General features: G+C 44.7%; 1 protein-coding gene across 1 annotated transcript in view; it reads left to right on the forward strand.

The window, feature by feature from the left end:
* The first annotated feature begins 7,032 nt into the window (after positions 1 to 7,032).
* Positions 7,033 to 18,235, forward strand: part of LOC115404384 (IQ motif and SEC7 domain-containing protein 3-like) — a 40,388-nt gene continuing 29,185 nt past the window's right edge. The window contains 4 exon segments of the mRNA XM_030113686.1: positions 7,033 to 7,137; positions 14,183 to 14,970; positions 15,144 to 15,257; positions 15,259 to 15,483. Of these exon segments, the coding sequence (XP_029969546.1) occupies positions 14,189 to 14,970; positions 15,144 to 15,257; positions 15,259 to 15,483 (1,121 nt within the window). The 5' untranslated portion in view covers positions 7,033 to 7,137; positions 14,183 to 14,188.

An 18,235-nucleotide genomic window follows, 5' to 3' on the forward strand; every position in this document is an offset into this window, starting at 1 on the left:
TTCATCCTGAAATTCTACACACAACAGAGACATAAAGTGGCTGACATCGATCCCAGAGCTCAGAATGTATAGATTACATATAAATATACAGAATTGCAGGCAGCATCTCTTTTATTGCAGGCTCCTCCGTCTTCCCTTTGCCTCTTTTTTTGCTAAACGTTACTACTTATGATCTATGTCCTCCTCGCCCCGCTGAGTGCAGTATTGATTGGCATCTCCATAATCAATCTATCACTTGAAGATTGATCACACGGGGGCAAGCACAGAGCACAGAGAAGACGCTCCCCAACATGCATCACTGCATGTCAAGCTCAAGGTGAAATTCACAGGGTGGATCGGGCCTCTCCGGCTGTAGCATAGAGACTCCATGCATATTTTATGTTTCATCAACCGTTAAAAAGAGAAATATTCTTCCAGTTCCTGAACAAGATAAGGTTCTTTTATCAAGCCTTTTTTTTCCCCCTCTGTTTTAATTGCTTCAAAATGACCTTCCCCCACCATGCAGTGTTTATTACAGACTAAAGGGGACATTGACATTATTTCTTGGAGGAAACAGTGAATCATCTCGTGCGTATCTCATGATTTAAACATGTCATGGCTATATCTGTGAACCATTCTACTCTATAGCTTCGGTTCTCTCGGCCAGGGCTGCATAGCTGGCTCTCTGGAGAGAGAATACACAATATGCAGAAAGCATGTAAAATCGGTTTTCATCCCCCCTTTTTTTTTTTTTTTAGACTTTATTGTCTGTGTAGAAAGGAGAGGGCAGCTCTTGTGGGAGGCATGGTGCTAAAGAAGTGTGTGAGTGGGGAGCTGACGCATGTCTCCATTTGACCTTGACCACAGCAAACAGAAAGTAAAAGACAAGCTATTTAGCTTCTTATCAGCTGATGAGATGAGATGTGTTTGAGTCCAGAGAGATGTTGTATTCTTTAATTTACATTCTAGCCCTTGTACTGCTGAGCTCTTGTTAATGTGAACATAACCTATAAACTCATCGACCTATATAGTCATCAATATTATATTCTACATACATCCAAGGAATTCAGTCAATTCACCTGGTGTTCAGAGAAGGCTGGGATCTTTTTGATGCTCAGCTCGAATCTGACTTTGTACCTTTAAATTGCCACTTTGGGAAGGTGGAAATAAATCATTTGCAGTTGGCAGACCAACTAGTGCAAAGCTGTGGTGATAATTTCAGGATAGTTAGTGTCACTGTGTGAGCGGAGTTTGCGGTATCTGTGTTTTTCCTGCGGCTTTTCCATTGTGTGAGGAAACACGCTGCAGTGCAGAATCTCTCTGTTTGGCTTAACTACGGGGAACGTAAAGGAATCACACACACAAACGCGCCCTGACACTTCCTCCATTCTCCTTCACAGCCTGAATTCTCCGTCGCGCTCGGCGCTCTCAGTCATGTTTTCTTCCCGCTCGCATTGACTGTGAAGAATTTCAAATACGCCGAAGTGATGTATTCAGCAAATTTACCTCATATATTACCCTCTCCCTGCATCGGAAGAAGGAAGTATTCCTATTTATGCAGGGGCTTCTGCTCCTCTGTCTGCCCTTGTGTTCTGCCTGATGAACTGATTAATTCTCTATGAGCGGTACGAGAAATACGAGGAGGAGCGAAGGGGAGTTCGGAATAAGTGGCAAGGCGAATGATTCCTCCTGTAGAGCGAAATTATTTTGGAAGGTCTGAAAACAAGGGGAAAAAAAAAAAAACTTCAAAAACATCAGTGCAAATTATTCTTCTACATTGGAAAAAAGAGAACTTGCAGTCCTCGTCTCGGATTGAAAGAGAGCTGCTTTCTGGAGCGGTAATGGTTTCGCAGTCAGCCGCTTCTTCGGGGATCTCATTTGCTGCAACATCTGCTGAGGTGGTTTTCTTCACATATTGCCCTCTTCAGCAGCTCCTCGGCCGCGGCCCGCCGAGGACGGACCCCTCGAACCCCCTCCGGTCGCGGCACGGCGTGGAAGCTCATCACCGCCGCCTCCGTGGCGATGATGCGGCAAAATCGCTCCGCAATCAAGGTTAATGAAAGTCAGAGCGGCGTGCTGAGCGAGAGTTCATAATCAGGGCGCCTCCTCGGATGAAGATGGTGGTTTTCCTATTCGATGTCATCACCTGTACACAGTGATGAGGGCTGGAGTCAGCACTTGGTATCGTCTTCGTGAATACTTTAAGAAATCATGTCTGATTTTTTTTTTTTAAGTGCCTTTCTAAATGTAAGCTACATTTATTCAATTTTTTTCCATACTTCTCACTTAAAGCTTTATAGAGCAAATACTGCACAGAGAAAGACATGTTTTTCGGCTGTTGGAGGTGACCGGAGTGAGCAGATGACTGAAAATGAAAAAAAAAAATCCATGAAGCTGATCAGGTCACACCATCTGAAGCATATTGTAGAAAGAGGCGTGCAACAGATTGTAATTTGCACCTCTATTCATTTAACCAAGCGGAGCTTCGCACACCACCGTGTGCTCTTTTTAATTTCCTCCAGCGTGAATGTTGGTATGAGCTGCTAATGACAGTCCCAGAAACAGGCGGTTCTGCTTGTATGTTTCCTGCCAGCGCCGCTGCTCCACACTCCAGGAAGTGAATGATGTCTTTGTCGGGTTTCTTTTTGCCGCTGCCCTCTTGTTCCTTTTCCCTCAACAACCGAAATAATGGATAGCAGACAGAACGGAGCATCTCAAAATTGCATCTCCTTGATGTTTCTTTGCTCGGGCTTCTGAGCCGTTCGAGAGGCTTTTCAGAGAAACTCAGACGGCCACAAGGCTGAAAGAACTGCAGCGACTTCGAAGGGAGAACTGATGGAGACTTACTGATATCATCTTTGTTGTGTCATTATTTCACCGTTATGTGCTGACAGTATCAGTCTGATTTAAGGTTTAGCATTAGCACAAATGTGATAAAGTATTTTTGGAGGAGCTGTTTATATTTTTCTCATACTTACTCCATCATATTTATTTGACAGCTTTACACATTAGTTACCAGCCGTCTGCAACCGAAACAATTAAAACAAACTTCACTGTGACCAAATGCAGCACATGAACTGATGCATTCCTTTTTCTTTCCTCTGTACATTTTCCTGGTTTTGCTTTTGATCCTTTAAGTATATTTCGCTGCACTTTCACTGAACCCGGCGCGTCTACGTGAGCGTATATTTTCACTCGGAGAACAAACGCTCCGACGCTCACGTCTAAAGATATACAGTCAAAGCAGTGAGTGAACGTGCACTATAAATATGTTTTCCATACACTGCCGTGCTGCAGATCGTCTCACATGCGTCACAGGCGCAACGGCTTCATGTATAGAAATTGTGTGCACGATCGAGCAGAATGACAATACTTACTTATGCATCCAACATTTTTTTTTTTTTTTTTTTCCGTTTTTACTGTGCTCTCTGATTTTGACGCTCTTGGAGTCTGTTGGTTGAGAGTTTATTTTGTGGCTGCTGTCTCTCTGCAGCAGTGGTAGACTGCGATGTGGAACCGACTGCACCGGGACGTGCACTAACTGCCTTGCACGCTCACAAGTTGCGGCTAAAAGAGCTCCCGGTGAGCGGCGCGCGGCGGCTCGTTCCACAAACCTATCAAATAGGATCAAACGCGGTGAAAGGAAAATGCCAACAGCTGCGGCTGAAACTGGAGCCAAACCCAGATTAGACGCATCAAACCCGCAGCTATGAACAACTCATGAGAAACAGTAATATGATGTTTAGTGAATGCTTCCTAAAATCAGCGTTGCATAAAAACCTAACTAAATGGTGTGGAACATATCAGAGTGTGCTGAGCTCTTGATCAAATGGGAAACGATACTGCAGCAAAAGAAAGGGTGGTTTGAGGGGCAAGTCCGTCCGTCAGCGGTAAACAAGGCACGCTATGTAGCCATGGAAACGTAATACCACAAAAGTAGGAGTAAACTGGTCAGTTTACATTCCGGTTTCACACCAAACCAGGAGTGCGAAGCAAGCCGACACTTTGAAGAGATGATTGCAGTGGATTAGCCAGAGAGTGAGAGACGTCTGCAGACGCAGCAGCTACATTCTGGATTCAGATGCCGCCGCTCTCATCCGTCTTCCACGCTGACATATGGAGAAATGAGAGAGGCGGCGTCCAGAGCTCATCTGTGCTGGATCTGCAAGCTCTTCTTAGCTGGTTGAGGACAGGATGGTGTGTGTGTGTGTGTGTGTGTGTGTGTGTGTGTGTGTGTGTGTGTGTGTGTGTGTGTGAGGATGGACGGTTAGGAATCGTAGATGACAGGAGACTAAATGGAAGAGGATGAAAAGCGTTGGAATGCAGAGAGAACGTGAGCGACGTGCTTTCAGGTTGGAAGAGACTGGAGTGGTCTTTGAAGTGATTTGAAATAACACTTGGGTTAGAGCTATAATTATATACACACACATTAGAAATATACTATATCATAGCATCAGTTATTTTATAAATCAGTCTCATTTATACCCCTTTTATTAAAATTTGACAGCTGCACATGTCCTTGCTGGTTGTCAGATTATCTTTCGCCATAAATGGTGCTCCAAATAGAACAAAAACTAAACATTTAGATTCACAACAATGAGATGTAAGAAGTCGACATGGCGGGCTACAGAGCCTCTCTCCTCCTAAAGGAAGTCTGCTTTTTTTCCTCCAGTCAGGTCTATTTTTTGCACAGTGAAAAGCTCACCTGCAGCTGAGTGTCGAAGCAGCAGACTTTATTTCTTGATTCATTATTCATTACTCATACAAGCTCTATTTTAGCGGACCCAGCTATATCCCAGCTAAAGATACTTTCTCGCCCAGCTTATGCGCTGCCATGTGTGATGAAAATAAGAAGTGAGCCTCCTGCGCAGGAGGAGGAGGAGGAGGAGGCAGATGGGATTTTGCTGTGGACAAATCTGTCTGGATCTGTTTTTTTTTCTTTCTTTCTTTTTCCTGATTTAAATCTGTGTACACACACCGATCTCTGCGCAAATGCGCTCATACTTTAAGCAGGTATGTAGAGCTATATATATATATATATATCTCATTCTGAAAACATGCAGAGTTGTGGATAATGGACTAAAAGTTTGTTCCCAGAGTGAGATCTCTGCATCCTCTGGGGGGAAATCACGCTCATTTTCTTCCTCAGCTCTGCATATGGCAGCCTGAATGTTCTGATTTTATGCTCACTGAATCCAGTCTTATCACCAGATCCAATAGGAGGGGGAAGAAAAAAACAGCAACAACAAAAAAAAAAAAAAACCCTCTTATCTTAATCTTGGTAATAACATGCCCAGCTGTTATCACAACCACTGCCAACTAGTGTGTAAAATCTGGCTTGGATTCAAATTTCTCTTTCAAGAAACTGGCTAATACTTAACAACATGTCGTCCTTAAAACCTGCATCTTCCAAACAGGACAACTGTGGAAACCTAAAGCAGGATTATAAGCAGGGATTATACTTTATATGGAAATCGTGATGGACTGATCATTGTTAGTTGATCCTACACTCTTATCCAGGCTAAAATATCTCTACATACACTTAATATTTCCATGTTAATGTTCCACATTTATAGGTTTTGAATGTGGATAATTTTGAAACACAATATTACCAATGTGATCAGCTTCAGCGCAGCCTTCAGATCCTTTTGTATAACTTACAGCTCTTCATCGCGATATTCTAGCCGTACTCTAAAAAGTCGGTAATAAATACATCTCAAAAAATGCTGTTTATTAGATCAAGACACTCAAACAGAGGAAATTATTTCACAGACAGCTGATATTTGACACCTAAACAGATGGAATTGTTTCTCTCTGACAACAGAATTAGTATTTTAGCATACTGCAGGGAGACCACAGCTTACAAATCTTAGAATAATAAAGAAAAAAAGGACAGTATTATCAGAAAATAGTCAGAATGAGCAGAGCCATAGCTGGTCTGCAGAAACAGATCACACACACACACACACACACAGTTCCCACCTTCACTCTGTTTGCTCAAATCACACCGTTGTGTTGTTATTTCACCGCAAATAGCTGTCACCTCCCACACTGACACTGTCACATACAACCAGTCACCTACACAAACACACACACACACACAGTCTGAAAGGCTAAAAGAGATACTCGTGCGAGCTGCATGACTGTCCCCCATGTCTTTTTGTGTGTAGGCGTGTGTCACTATTGGCTGTCAAATATCTTGTTTGTTTTTTTTTCCTCCACATTTTCTCCTCTGAAGATCTCTACTGTAATTATTGATGGTTTGATCTTTTTTTTTTCCATTCTTTGTATACTGTGGTTTGTTGTCTGTCAGTGTCTAGACAGACAATAAAGCTGTTGATAGGAGAGACAGGTGAACTGGTTCTGCACACTGTTGGTAGCCGAAAAAGGGCCAACTTCTTACCACTAACCCAGGCAGCCTGGAGAAGAGGTCAGAGCTCACCACGGATGAAGCAGCAACCTCACTCTGCATTTTCTCCTCCTTTCTGCAGCGATGACCTTTCTCCAGAGTCGTCTATGGGGGAGGAAGGGAAGGGAGGAGAGGGGGAGCTGCAGAGTGAGGCCCAATCACAGCCACAGCCAGAACCTCAGCCACAGCCCCACCCACAGCAGCAAGAGACTCAGCCAAAGACTCAGCCGCCACAGCCGCAACCGCAACCGCAGTCTGAGCCGCAGCCGCAGACTGAGCCTCAGCCGGAAGTCAAACCGCAGCCGGAGCCGGAACCGAAAGCCCAGCCCGCACCGGAGCCCGAACCCGAGCCCGTACCCACGCCCGAGCCCGAGCCCGAACCCGAGCCCAGGTCCGAGCCCGAACCCCAGCCCGAGCCCCAAGAGGAGCCTCCCAACGAGGCGGCGCCGCAGGAAACCCCGAAACCCTCCTCGCCTGTCAGGGAGGAGCAGACGAGGGCGGAGACAGACAATCAGGAGGCAGAAGAAGTTGTGGAGGTGAAGAGAAAGCAAGAGGGAGAGGAGGTGCAGGCTGAGGCAGCGCAGGAGGAAGAGGAGGACGATGATGGGGGAGGAGCTAAAGGAGGAGGTGCTGGGAGGAGGGCCAGCCTGCACCACACGGCCTCCCCCTTGAGGGTGCAGCGCAACGGGGCCGGCTCGCACTCCACCACCTCTGACTATGAGCTCTCGCTTGACCTCAAAAATAAGCAGGTAGGGCTGTGTCGGGTGTGGGGCGCGGGAGGGCGGCGGGCGGGTGTGTTGTCTGGGGGAGGGGAGGGCAGGAGGCACTGTCACTTGGCTTGTGTGTTTTTTGTGCATCTTGTGGGCTGAAATGTTTTCCGTCTGAGGAGAAGGACGTTTGATCCGGTGGGCAAATCTGGATGGGAACTTTTTTTGTCTCTGCTCGATTGTCGCGACGGTCGTTTGACGATCAAAACTGTACCTTCCTTTTATTCATGGTCATAACCAATCATCGTCATTTCCATCGCCATTTCATCGGCATTCTCATCTGAATTTGTCTCCCACAAAATTTTGGATTGTGAAAGAATATTTTCTGACTGCTTCACACTGTTTTCTCCACAGGAAGTTTAATCATTTTGTCATTTTCAAGGCATAGAAAGTGTGGATTGCTGTTTGGATTCATGGCAGTGTTTTACCACGACACAGTTGCACATATTCATCAGGTTCATATCGAAACAGTGGACCAGGAAAATGTTTTTGTGTAGGCTTGAATACATTGTGTCTCTGTTCTACTGCTTTATGACAAAAATCCTTTATTTCCACAGAGAATGTTTCTATCTTCACACAAGTCTAATGAATTTATTTGAACATTGACTGTTTTGTCTGCGTTTTCATGTGATCATCTCTATGTTTTTATCATGCTTCTCATCAGGAACTCAAAAGTCATCAGTGTCACATAATCATCTCCAATTCATCATCCATTTTCACCTTCATGCATCTCAACCACATCCTTCAATTCATGGATCTCCAGCCAGGTAAGGCAGCACAGTTTGGTGAAACTCTGAAGGGGAAATGCCCAAATTTCTCACATATTCACCAAACAACACAGTGTACAATCATTACGCTACATTTTTAAACAAAACCTGCACCGTGAACTGAAAATACAATGCTGGGTTAGGGTTAGAGCCTCACTGACATCGAAGGTCAAAAGAAAGACACTTCATTTTCCTCACGGAGAGAGCAGGAGCCTCATTAAACCGAAGGTCACGGACACTGGAGCCGAACCAAGGGCACAGAGCGGCTGGGGAGGTCACCAGTTCATCACATGACTAACCAGTAGAGACACACAATCCCACACAGCTTCAGGCGATTTAGAATGACCAACATGGACGCCGCTGAAATGCGAGCTGAGAAAAAAAATTCTTCACATGCACAAAACGCCATCCAGACTCTACACTCACAATGAGGACATACAGATATGGATAATTCAACAAAACTATTGCCAGATCAGCTTTTCTTGTATTAATTCTTCTCCTTTTTTAGTGCAGAAGTTGCTGCTTTCTATTTATCTTCAAGCAACTCCTCTTACCCGCACTGTGAGAGTGGTGGGGCACACTTGGCCACGCTTAATCAATAACCCAAAACAACAAGCAAACATCGTGACTGTGCTGTGAAGTCTTAAATATGCTGGGTGAGCCTCGGCACACCACGGACCGTGAAAGGATATTTGTTCAGCGGTGATTAAATAAAAGTTTCGTTTGGATCGTGTTCCCTCTGTTTCCACATTTGCTCAAATTGGAAAAATGAGAGGAAAGCACATAAAAGTGCAAGATTAGTTGGAAAAAAAAAGAAACATTCTGGTGGAAGGCTACGATAATCTGTCTTCCAGCTGACTTGGCAGTGTAACTGATGTCTTTGACTAGGTTGGTTTCTTACATTTCACCCTCTGTCAGCTTCGTTTACCCTCAGCTTTGACTTCATTTCCTCACTCATCACTTCCCTAATCGAGATCCAACGTCCCCCGAACCTTAGTTCGCAACCTGTTTCTCCCTCTCACCTCTGCTTTCACTCATTTAATCTCACATCTGATAGTCCCTCTCTCCTACTATCTCCCTGTCAACGGGGCAGGAGATACGCAATCAGCTAGATTGATCTTCTGTCTGTGGAGCACGGGTCTGCTGGAGCTTGATGGATCTCCAGATCAATGTCAGGGTAATTGGATCTGTGGGGCGATACCTTGATTGGCGAGGAAGAAGTCCATGATGAAGTATTTGACCATTAACTCACTCCAGCATGAGTGTGTGGTCTTCATAACCTTCTGTTGCTTCTTCATACACGTCCAGTTTGAAAGTAAATGGTCGTTTATTATATTTTCAGCCACAAGTATCATTTTAATCATTTTGGTGAAAACCATTACAATCATGAGAAATATGTGCCGCAATCTGCAGTAGCACAACCTCATATAAACTCTTCACATAACAAGAGTAAAAATCAAGTTTTCTTTAAATTGCACTCAGGAGAATTTCCCCCCTAATCTGCCGCCTGCATTTTTAGTAGATCAGTGTGACTATATACTCTGTCAGCCCGAGCTTTAAAAGCAAACCACGCAGTGTTTCATCCTGTTTATGTAAGACAAACAAATTTACTTAGAAGTCGCTCTTCAAACGGAGAACTGCAGCACTTTTTTTGTTTAAGGGGTTGATGAAGTGATGCGATGAGACCCGACTCTAAATGCCCCATTCTGCTCGCTAATAGCTGCTAATTTCAGCTCCAGCATTTGTGGCTCCCGTGAATCAAACACACTTTATCACTATAAAGTCAAACATGCAGCGCTGTAAAGTTTTCTGATGGCTTCCGTTCGCTCATAATCTCTCTGGAATGTGCGAGTGTGGTCAACTTCTCGCACATTAGGAAGTTTACAAGTAGCTCGCGTCTCGTCAAAGTGCCGCTTCGGTTCGACACCGAGCGATCTTTGTTCATTACTTTAGGCTTTCGTGTGCATTAGATTTAGTGATTGAGCTTTACGCCAGCGCCTCCTCCGTAAATGACTTTGGTCAAGGATGCGTCGGCTAAACAGATCTCCTCCCTCTGACGACGTCGCTCTTTTCCATTGTCATCCTCCTTTTGTAATGCAGTCAGCATTAGTTGTGTCCCAGTTTTGCTGTTATATAATGATCTCATTAATCATGCAGATGCTTCTGCGCTGTAAGAGAGCATGAGAGCTAATAATTGTGGCTTTGCATTTTGCCCTGTGAGGTCTGATCATCTGCTGCATCTACATTCATCAGCCCCCTATTTTGCACCTTTTAGGGTGGAACTGAGGGAATCAGCATCTTAGAGTTTAGAGGATGGATAGTCTCATTGTGGTGGTAGTTAACATTTTTTTTTGTGTAAACATGATTTATCATCTTCCTGCAGCTATATTCTTTCTTCTTCATAGTTCATATGGCGCTACAGTCTGCAGCTTATTAGCTTGGTTGCAGACAAACCAGAAATAAAAGGAATTAAAACTTATTTTCAAGGCCAAACTGTCTGTCTTTTGCTGCATTTTATTCTGGATTGATTCAAGTACCTGGAAAGTTCAGTTAAGGCTTTGAAATTGAGAGAAAGTTCAGCTAAATTAAATACTTGATATTAAGCAAATCTGAATTAGGTCCAGACAGTGATTCTTGTCTTGAAGTAACAATATTTCTATGTGGAGTCTGTGCCAGGTTTATGTGTTTAAAGGCATGGTTGGATTGATAGACAGAATCAATCAAAAAAGTGTCTGAAAAATTCGGTTTAACCAAATGTGAGCCACATAACCGCAATCTTATTGTTCCTCATTAAACTTGAAATAAGCCCCAAAATCAATGGGCTCTCTCTATTTGCCTCGATAGAATCTTCATGTATCTCAAGCTAAAAATCTGTGTACTCTTCTTGTAGCTCAGAAACATTCAAGAGTTTCATTTTGAGCCCATGTTCCTATATAAGTAAGATCATTATCTAAAAAGTGTTCTGTATGCAGTTTGTGTTGAAGGGAGCGCGTTTGGCTTCAGAAGCTAAGAGAATGATTTCCTCCAATTCAAATATTTACACGTCCCTTTTATCCGCCGTTATCCGTCCTTTCACTCGCCAGCATATCTTGCGATTTCTGTTTACATTCACCGTTAAGCCTCAAACGATCAGTGAAGGATGTCACTCCTCTCCCCTCGATGTGTGGAGCGGCTCCACATCCAGAGGGGGACACGAGGTCAGGGCGGCGCTGATCTACCCGTCAAAATCAATCCAGTGACGGAGGAGGAACAGAACAGTGCCGTCACTGCGCTCCGCAACTACCGCGTCTCCAGAATAATCTCTCTCTCTCCATCAGTGCTTAGTGAAGTGATCAGAGGGTTCTCAGTATCGCCGCTCTCGGTCATCCGTCTCAGCACCTCTTTCTGTGGAGCTCAGCGTCTTTCCAACAATCCCGAACTGCTTGTTTTCTTCTTTTCTGTGTGCTCCCTTCATCCATCTTCCTGTCAATTCAGAGTTCTTTCATTTTCATCTGCAAATAACTACAAAGAACTAATGTGCTTTAGTAATTTTCTCATTCTTCAATACTGGAGCAAATTCAAACAGTAATCCATGAAGCTTGAGACTGAGCTGTGAAGTTCCAGCAAATAAATATGGTTGATTCTTACTCATCTCCTAAACTGATTTATGTTTGAGTTAGGAAAATGAAATACATTTTTTTAGCATCGGCTGTTTACGTTTGTTTACAATTCCTTAACTGTAAAATGTCCATGACTTCATGGATTTAGGCACAGAGGAATACATTTCCCAAAGATGGAAGTTGAGGTTGAGACCACAAACAAATCTACAAGACAGCAAATATTCGACTTTCACAAGCTCGAGAGAAAAAGAAACAAACATATCCACAAATCTCCATGCCTTTTAAGTTTCCATAACGTCTCTAGTGGGAGGAAATTCACTCGTGTTGAAGGGAATGTTGTTTAGACAGAGAGACATGCATAATGTAACAATAAAAACTAAGTGGAGTCATACAAATGTAACAGGAAAAGCAAAACTGCAAATCAAACAAATTTAAAGCAATGCAATTCAGAAACAAAACTCTTAAAAATCATCGTAAGAGAGATAAGTAGAGTTTTAAGTACAGTTCATCTAACTAATGTGCATTTGGACCCTGCTTCATGCTCCTTTGACCTTCCGTGTGACTGCAATTCTTCCACATCTTGATTTATTATTTTACATATCTCTACCTACAGTATCTTAAACGTATTTACACCTCCACAACTAGCCAGTAAATTAATTTATCTATCAATGAATCAACAATCAAATTGACTGGTAACACTTGTGTGTTGTCAAAGCTCAGATAGCTAAAAACACAGATTCTCGGTTTGCAGTTTACCCACATTCAAAGGATTCTTCAGTAAATATTAAGCGTTAACTACAGAAATAGAAATAGCTGGAAGCAGTGTTGTCATAATTACTCTTTCCAGCGGAGTATCATAAACCTGTTCATCCAGCGCATCTGTCGTCCCAACACCGTCCACTTTCCTGACTCTCAGCTTCCACGCGACGCCTTCTTCCTCCATCCTTCATTCCCACGATCATCCCAGTTCAGCAAAGAGTATAAATACGCGCTAATAAAGGAAGCAACGTGACCCAAATGCTCTATTCATCATCCCTGACCCAGCTTGGTGCAGAAGGCAAAAACAAACAAGCTTTGACTGCTACATTTAATCAAACGCAGCCAGGCTGACGGCTCTCTCCCGCTTTCAAGGGCACCTCTGCCTGCAGAGGGGACGCTGCAGAATTCCTCCTGAAGAGGGGCACCTATCGGAGTAATGAGGTTAATCAAGTCACCTCGCTGGATAATCTTCAAAAAAAAATTAGAAAACAACTACGTTGTTCATTTTTTTGGAACCCAGTCGCGGTGAGAGCGGCTGTCAACCAACGTCCTCTTCAGAAAGCACCTTAATATTCTCTCTGCTCGCAGAGGTCCTGCAGTGAAATGCAAATGGAGTCGATAAGATGGGTTTTCAGTGTCATCCCACTCTCCTAAAAAGCTTTGCGCGTGATTTTTGGTGACAGGCGCTGCACCTTGTTGAACTCGCCACTTATCACAAATTGCTAACCCTCCAGCCATTCCAGACGATCTGCGTCTTATTTGTGTTTGTAGAAGTCTGAATGAGGTGGATCAGTGACTTTGACCAGGACTAAAGGAAGGAAAGGAGATAAGCAGCTGAAAGTCACAGTTTGACACGTCTTGACTGGATTCGCCTTTTAACTGGATGAACTGACTGTCATGTACACAACAGGAGTCAACCAACAAGGATATTTCTAACATCGACTTCAGCCTCATCTTATCATTGTTAGATTTTCCTGTTGAATACATAAACGACATGTATTTTCGCGTTGAGTAATTGGAGCGACCATTCTTTCAAAGCGGAAATTTCCCCTGCATTCGTGTCCTTGATCAAGTTAGAGCAGAAACAGAATTACATTCATTGATTTAGCGTGAATGAAAAGGATTTCAGAGTGACTCAGGAAGATAAGCGCTCTTTCAGGGCACTTCCAGAGATACCCACACCCTGATTGTTCTGGGAAACTCAAAGAGGTTTCATCTCGTGTTTGAACAGCAGCCAGATGAGGATGGTTATATTACATCTCTATCTATTTCCCACAGCATTTCAGCAATTTTTCACAGGCAAGATTAATGATTCGTTCACTTTCAGACAATTTCAAGTTGTGTGGAAGACTTCTCTATGGGATTCGCGCGGATTATGAGCTCTATTTGTTGAAGGAATGAACAGTTTGTCCAAATGCCATGAGTCAGCTGTTACGGTCGCTTTCGAGCTGCGGTTTTGACGGGAAATGCAATAATTTCCCTCTATGCATCACGAAGCAGGTTACAGAATGAAACTATTGAGCACTGAAATGCCTGAGAAGTATTCACTTCTCACCAGAACGGGATTCCTCCACCATCGTCACCTTATTTTTTTTTACTTTCTTTCTACAATTAACAGATTTATCTTCCAGTGGTCATCTCATTCATTTGCCACCTACATTCCAGCTTTTTTTCATGTAACAACTCAGCTTCTGTTCCCTTTTCACTAATATAATCATCCATTAGGGATGGATTATGGGCAGTCCAGATGCAAACCTCTCTTTTTTGTGTGTGTTGTGTGTGTTTATTTGCCTGAATCCTGGTTTTGTTCTGGATTTCTTGCATGCACTTTGAAAGAACACGACAGAAAATCCACTAATTCTCTTTGTCCTCTCTGTGTCCCTCTTTCTTTTATTCTGTCAGATCGAAATGTTAGAGCACAAATACGGTGGCCACCTGATCTCCCGCCGTGCTGCCTGCAAGATCCAGACTGCCTTCCGCCAGTACCAGCTCAGCAAAAACTTTGAGAAGATCCGCAATTCCCTTCTGGAGAGTCGACTGCCCCGGCGCATCTCCCTACGCAAGGTCCGCGTGCAAAATACAGAAGGTTTCTCTGCTGAGCGGGCGCTGGCCGAAGGCTGCAACCTGGCAGGCATCCCACTGGTGCGCTCGCCGTCCCTGCCTGCCACGGTCGGCGGCAACCTGACGGACCTGGAAGACTCGTTCACCGAACAGGTCCAGTCACTGGCGAAGTCCATCGACGATGCACTCAGCAACTGGAGCCTGAAGACCATGTGCTCGTTGCAGGAGGGAGGCTCTTATCAGTTCAGTGCCGATTCCTTCAGTGCGGCGGCGGCGGCGGCGGCGGCAGCAGCGGCAGCTGCAGGAGGAGGAGGAGGAGGGGCTGGAGAAGGAGTCGGTGTGGGCGAGTCAGCGATTCATCAAAGCCCTTTGGACCCAAGTGACCTGTCGAGAAGTGCAAGCAAGCTCATGATGGCATTTCGAGACGTGACGGTGCAGATTGACAGCCAGAACTTCCGCGTTTCGTCCTCAGTAATGGAGTCGTCCACGTCTGTCACTCTCGGTAGCTGCGCCCAGCAAGACGGCGCCTCCACTGTCACCTCCACGCCCGTTACTAACACAACGCCAGCCTCTGTGCCACCTGCTCCCTCGCAAGAACCCCCTCCTCCTCCACCCGAGGTGCCAGCTGAGCCCATAGATCCCCCGCCGCCGCCGCAAGAACCCCCGCCTCCTCTAGAGTCAGATATGTTAGAGGAGCAGGATGTTGAATTCCCTGCCCCGCCCCCGAGTGAAGAGGAGCTAGGAGACGAGGAACCGCCTCCTCTAACTCCTCTGGATAAGATGTCCGCCCCTCAAATCCCAGAGGACGTTGGAGTGGGGATTCCTCCGCCCAGAGAACCCCCGTACATCCCTCCGCCGCAGGAGGCCGCGCCGCTGGCGAGCTCTCCGGCGGCGGAGCCCCTGGACGTGAAGAGATGTGGCTCCGAGACGGCGGACAACAGCTCGGAGCAGATGAGCAGCAGCAGCACGTCGACGGAGGCGCGCTCGACGTCCGAGGCCTCGTCCAAGGAGGCCCTGCAGGCCATGATCCTCAGCCTGCCACGCTACCACTGTGAGAACCCCGCCAGCTGCAAATCCCCCACGCTGTCCACGGACGTCATGCGAAAGCGCCTCTACCGCATCGGCCTCAACCTCTTCAATGTGTGAGTGCTCCACTTTCATTCATTCTTGCTGGAATTAGTGTAACAGATACTTTGGATAAGGCAGACGACCGGATCCACCCAAAACAGCATTTTGGCCCTGATTGATGGAACAGAATGGAATTATTTGATATGACGTTGACTGGGATACATTATTTATTGGGGTGGGGATCCTGAAGCTTTATCTGTAATTTCCACTGGGCTGTTAACAGATACTGTATATTGGACACATTCACACACAACATTGATGTGTAACACTGACTAGTTATTGATTATAGTGTTGGAATCCCTGCAGAAAGCAGAGCCCCTAAATAATTCCTAGAGTTTATGGGGCATTCTGTCAGGAGAATGGCTTCTCATATGTAAAGCAGACTATAAATACAAAATATCTAAAAATGAACACTGCATTTGTTTCTTTATCTAATTCCAATTGCATATTTTATTGGCTTCACAATGAGACATTGATCTTTTTTTCATGAATGATGTTAATGTTGGCAGCTTTTCTGTGGAAGCCTGATAGGAGATTTAGATTCATGCTCCAGATAGCTGTAATTTGCTTGCATGGCAGCAATTGATTGGGAGACAAGGTGTTGCCATGGTGACGATCGTGCCACCACTGAATTATTAAGGAGGGTTGATTTACAGAGAAAACAGTAAAAGCCTAAGATGTGCGTCTTCTCGGGTATTTAGCTCATATTAAAACCAAAGCTGGGCAAAAAAATAAAATAGAAACGTGCGTATTGTCATACAGTGAGCTTACTCTTCACAGCATTTAACACATTTGTTTAAAACATTTCCAAGCGCACGACTCCTGAAAGTGTGCTGAACTGCCAACAGCACACTTGCAAGAAATTATTAAATACGGGCATTTACCATATGCTCTATTAGCTTTTCACCCTGAGCGTACCCTTAAGGCTCTAAACACCCCACATCGTATAATAAATGAGTTGGACTCCCTCGCATGCATAACAAGCTGAGCTCAACAGCTGATCGAGTAGATGGGTAACGATTAGCTGGAATGCATGAAGGATGAATCCAAAAAATAATGACAAAGATCCACAAAGCCTGAAATTCTCATTAGTCATTCTACTGTGAGTCGTGAATGTAATTAAAAGTTCTTTCGGTGCTGTGTGGACCTGCACCTTGGGAACTGGAATGAAAAATGTGTTAGCATTTCAGTCCGAGCAGGAATGGATTTTTGTTCTTCGGCCGTTTCTCTGAAAGCTCTCCTCGCTTTTTAAAGCATTGCAATAAAGGAAAATATTCTCTGTTCCCCTGGGTGCTCACTCACTACTAGATCTGGTTACGATATCACCCTAATTAAGCCATCTCATACAAATTCTGACGATTGGAGCTCATAAACACACATTATCTCTCTGAATGTACTGCCAAGCCGTAGAGGGCACAATGAAGCCGATTAACTTCAACGCTGGAGCAAGAAACCTGAAAACAGGAGGAAGAACGGGCTGAATGTTTGGACAATAGCTGGCACTGGACGGACAGTCAGCAAAATACAGAGAAAACAGCAGAAACCAGTGCTCACATTACCGTCAAGTGTAATCTCTGTCACGAAGCACATTGATCATTTTATTATAAACTGCAGCAGGAGTGTCAGGAAAAACAAACTGGAAGCTCCATTTATCTGTTTCTTCAGATGTCATCTCTTCTACATGTCTTTGGAGGAGCTGTGACGTCTGTACACAGCCTTAACGAGAGCTTCCAGTCTGACTATGAGGTTCTGTCACTTTTGAGAGAGTTTTATTCCATAGCTTCTGTGTCTGTTGGCAAACCCACTTCTCATTCCTCTGATCAAACACCTTGAGAAAGATAAGCTGACTTGTAATAAATTGGCTAAGAGAGAGAGAGAGAGAGAGAGAGAGAGAGAGAGAGAGAGAGAGAGAGAGCAATCGGGCTTGAGGCTTATTAGTTCCACCAGTTCATAACCTCCCTCTAATACCTGCACTGTTGTATCCTTTGCATCCTAAACAGACTTGTTTGCTTAAGGCTAAAACTTGGGTAATGCTTGGTGATGCGAACAAAAAAAAAAAAAAAAAGCTCACTCGAACACTCCGGGTTCGGTTGTGTAAACTGTGAGAGTATGAAGAGTTCGGGTAAGGAAGTAAACTGAAGAAGTTCGGGGTGGAGGTATGTGTGTGCGAGCAGCAGCCCGAACAGAAATAAAAGACAGGCAAGCGAGCGTGCGATGGGAATGGAGTGCAAAAGCGAGACGGGAACTGAAAGAGATACCGAAAGGTATAGTGCCTGGAAAAGGTTGAGAGAAAGACCACTTGATAAAGTTTCAGCTCGCGCGTGGCTGGAATGACAATAAGTCCATTATGTGAGGGGAGTGTGTGTGCGTGTGTGTCAAGGACACAGCCGAGGGAGCTGGTAGCACACACTCAACAGGGAATGGGCAAGGAGACAGGGGACGTGGATGACAGATTCCTTAGTAGAGCTTTCTTTTTCCATGCATGGCTCAGAAAGACGTGCCCTTGACTCACTTTTCTCCTTCCATTCTCGCGAAGTGATGCCATTGATTGGTTATCGAAGCAGCTTGATTTCAAATCGCCGCAGAGCTCGATGCCCTCGTGCTGTTTGCACGTCCGCGTTTGTTTGTGCGTCCGAAAACCTTTTCCTGGATTAACATTCTGCCCTCACTGCTTAATGACCCAGCACATAATCACACACTCTGATATCCAGATGGCCAACAAAGGAAACATCTCTAGTTTCTCACGGAGCCACACACCTTTTGCTC

This window comes from Salarias fasciatus, chromosome 17, assembly GCF_902148845.1.
Source record: "Salarias fasciatus chromosome 17, fSalaFa1.1, whole genome shotgun sequence".
Classification (NCBI taxonomy): Eukaryota; Metazoa; Chordata; class Actinopteri; order Blenniiformes; family Blenniidae; genus Salarias; species Salarias fasciatus.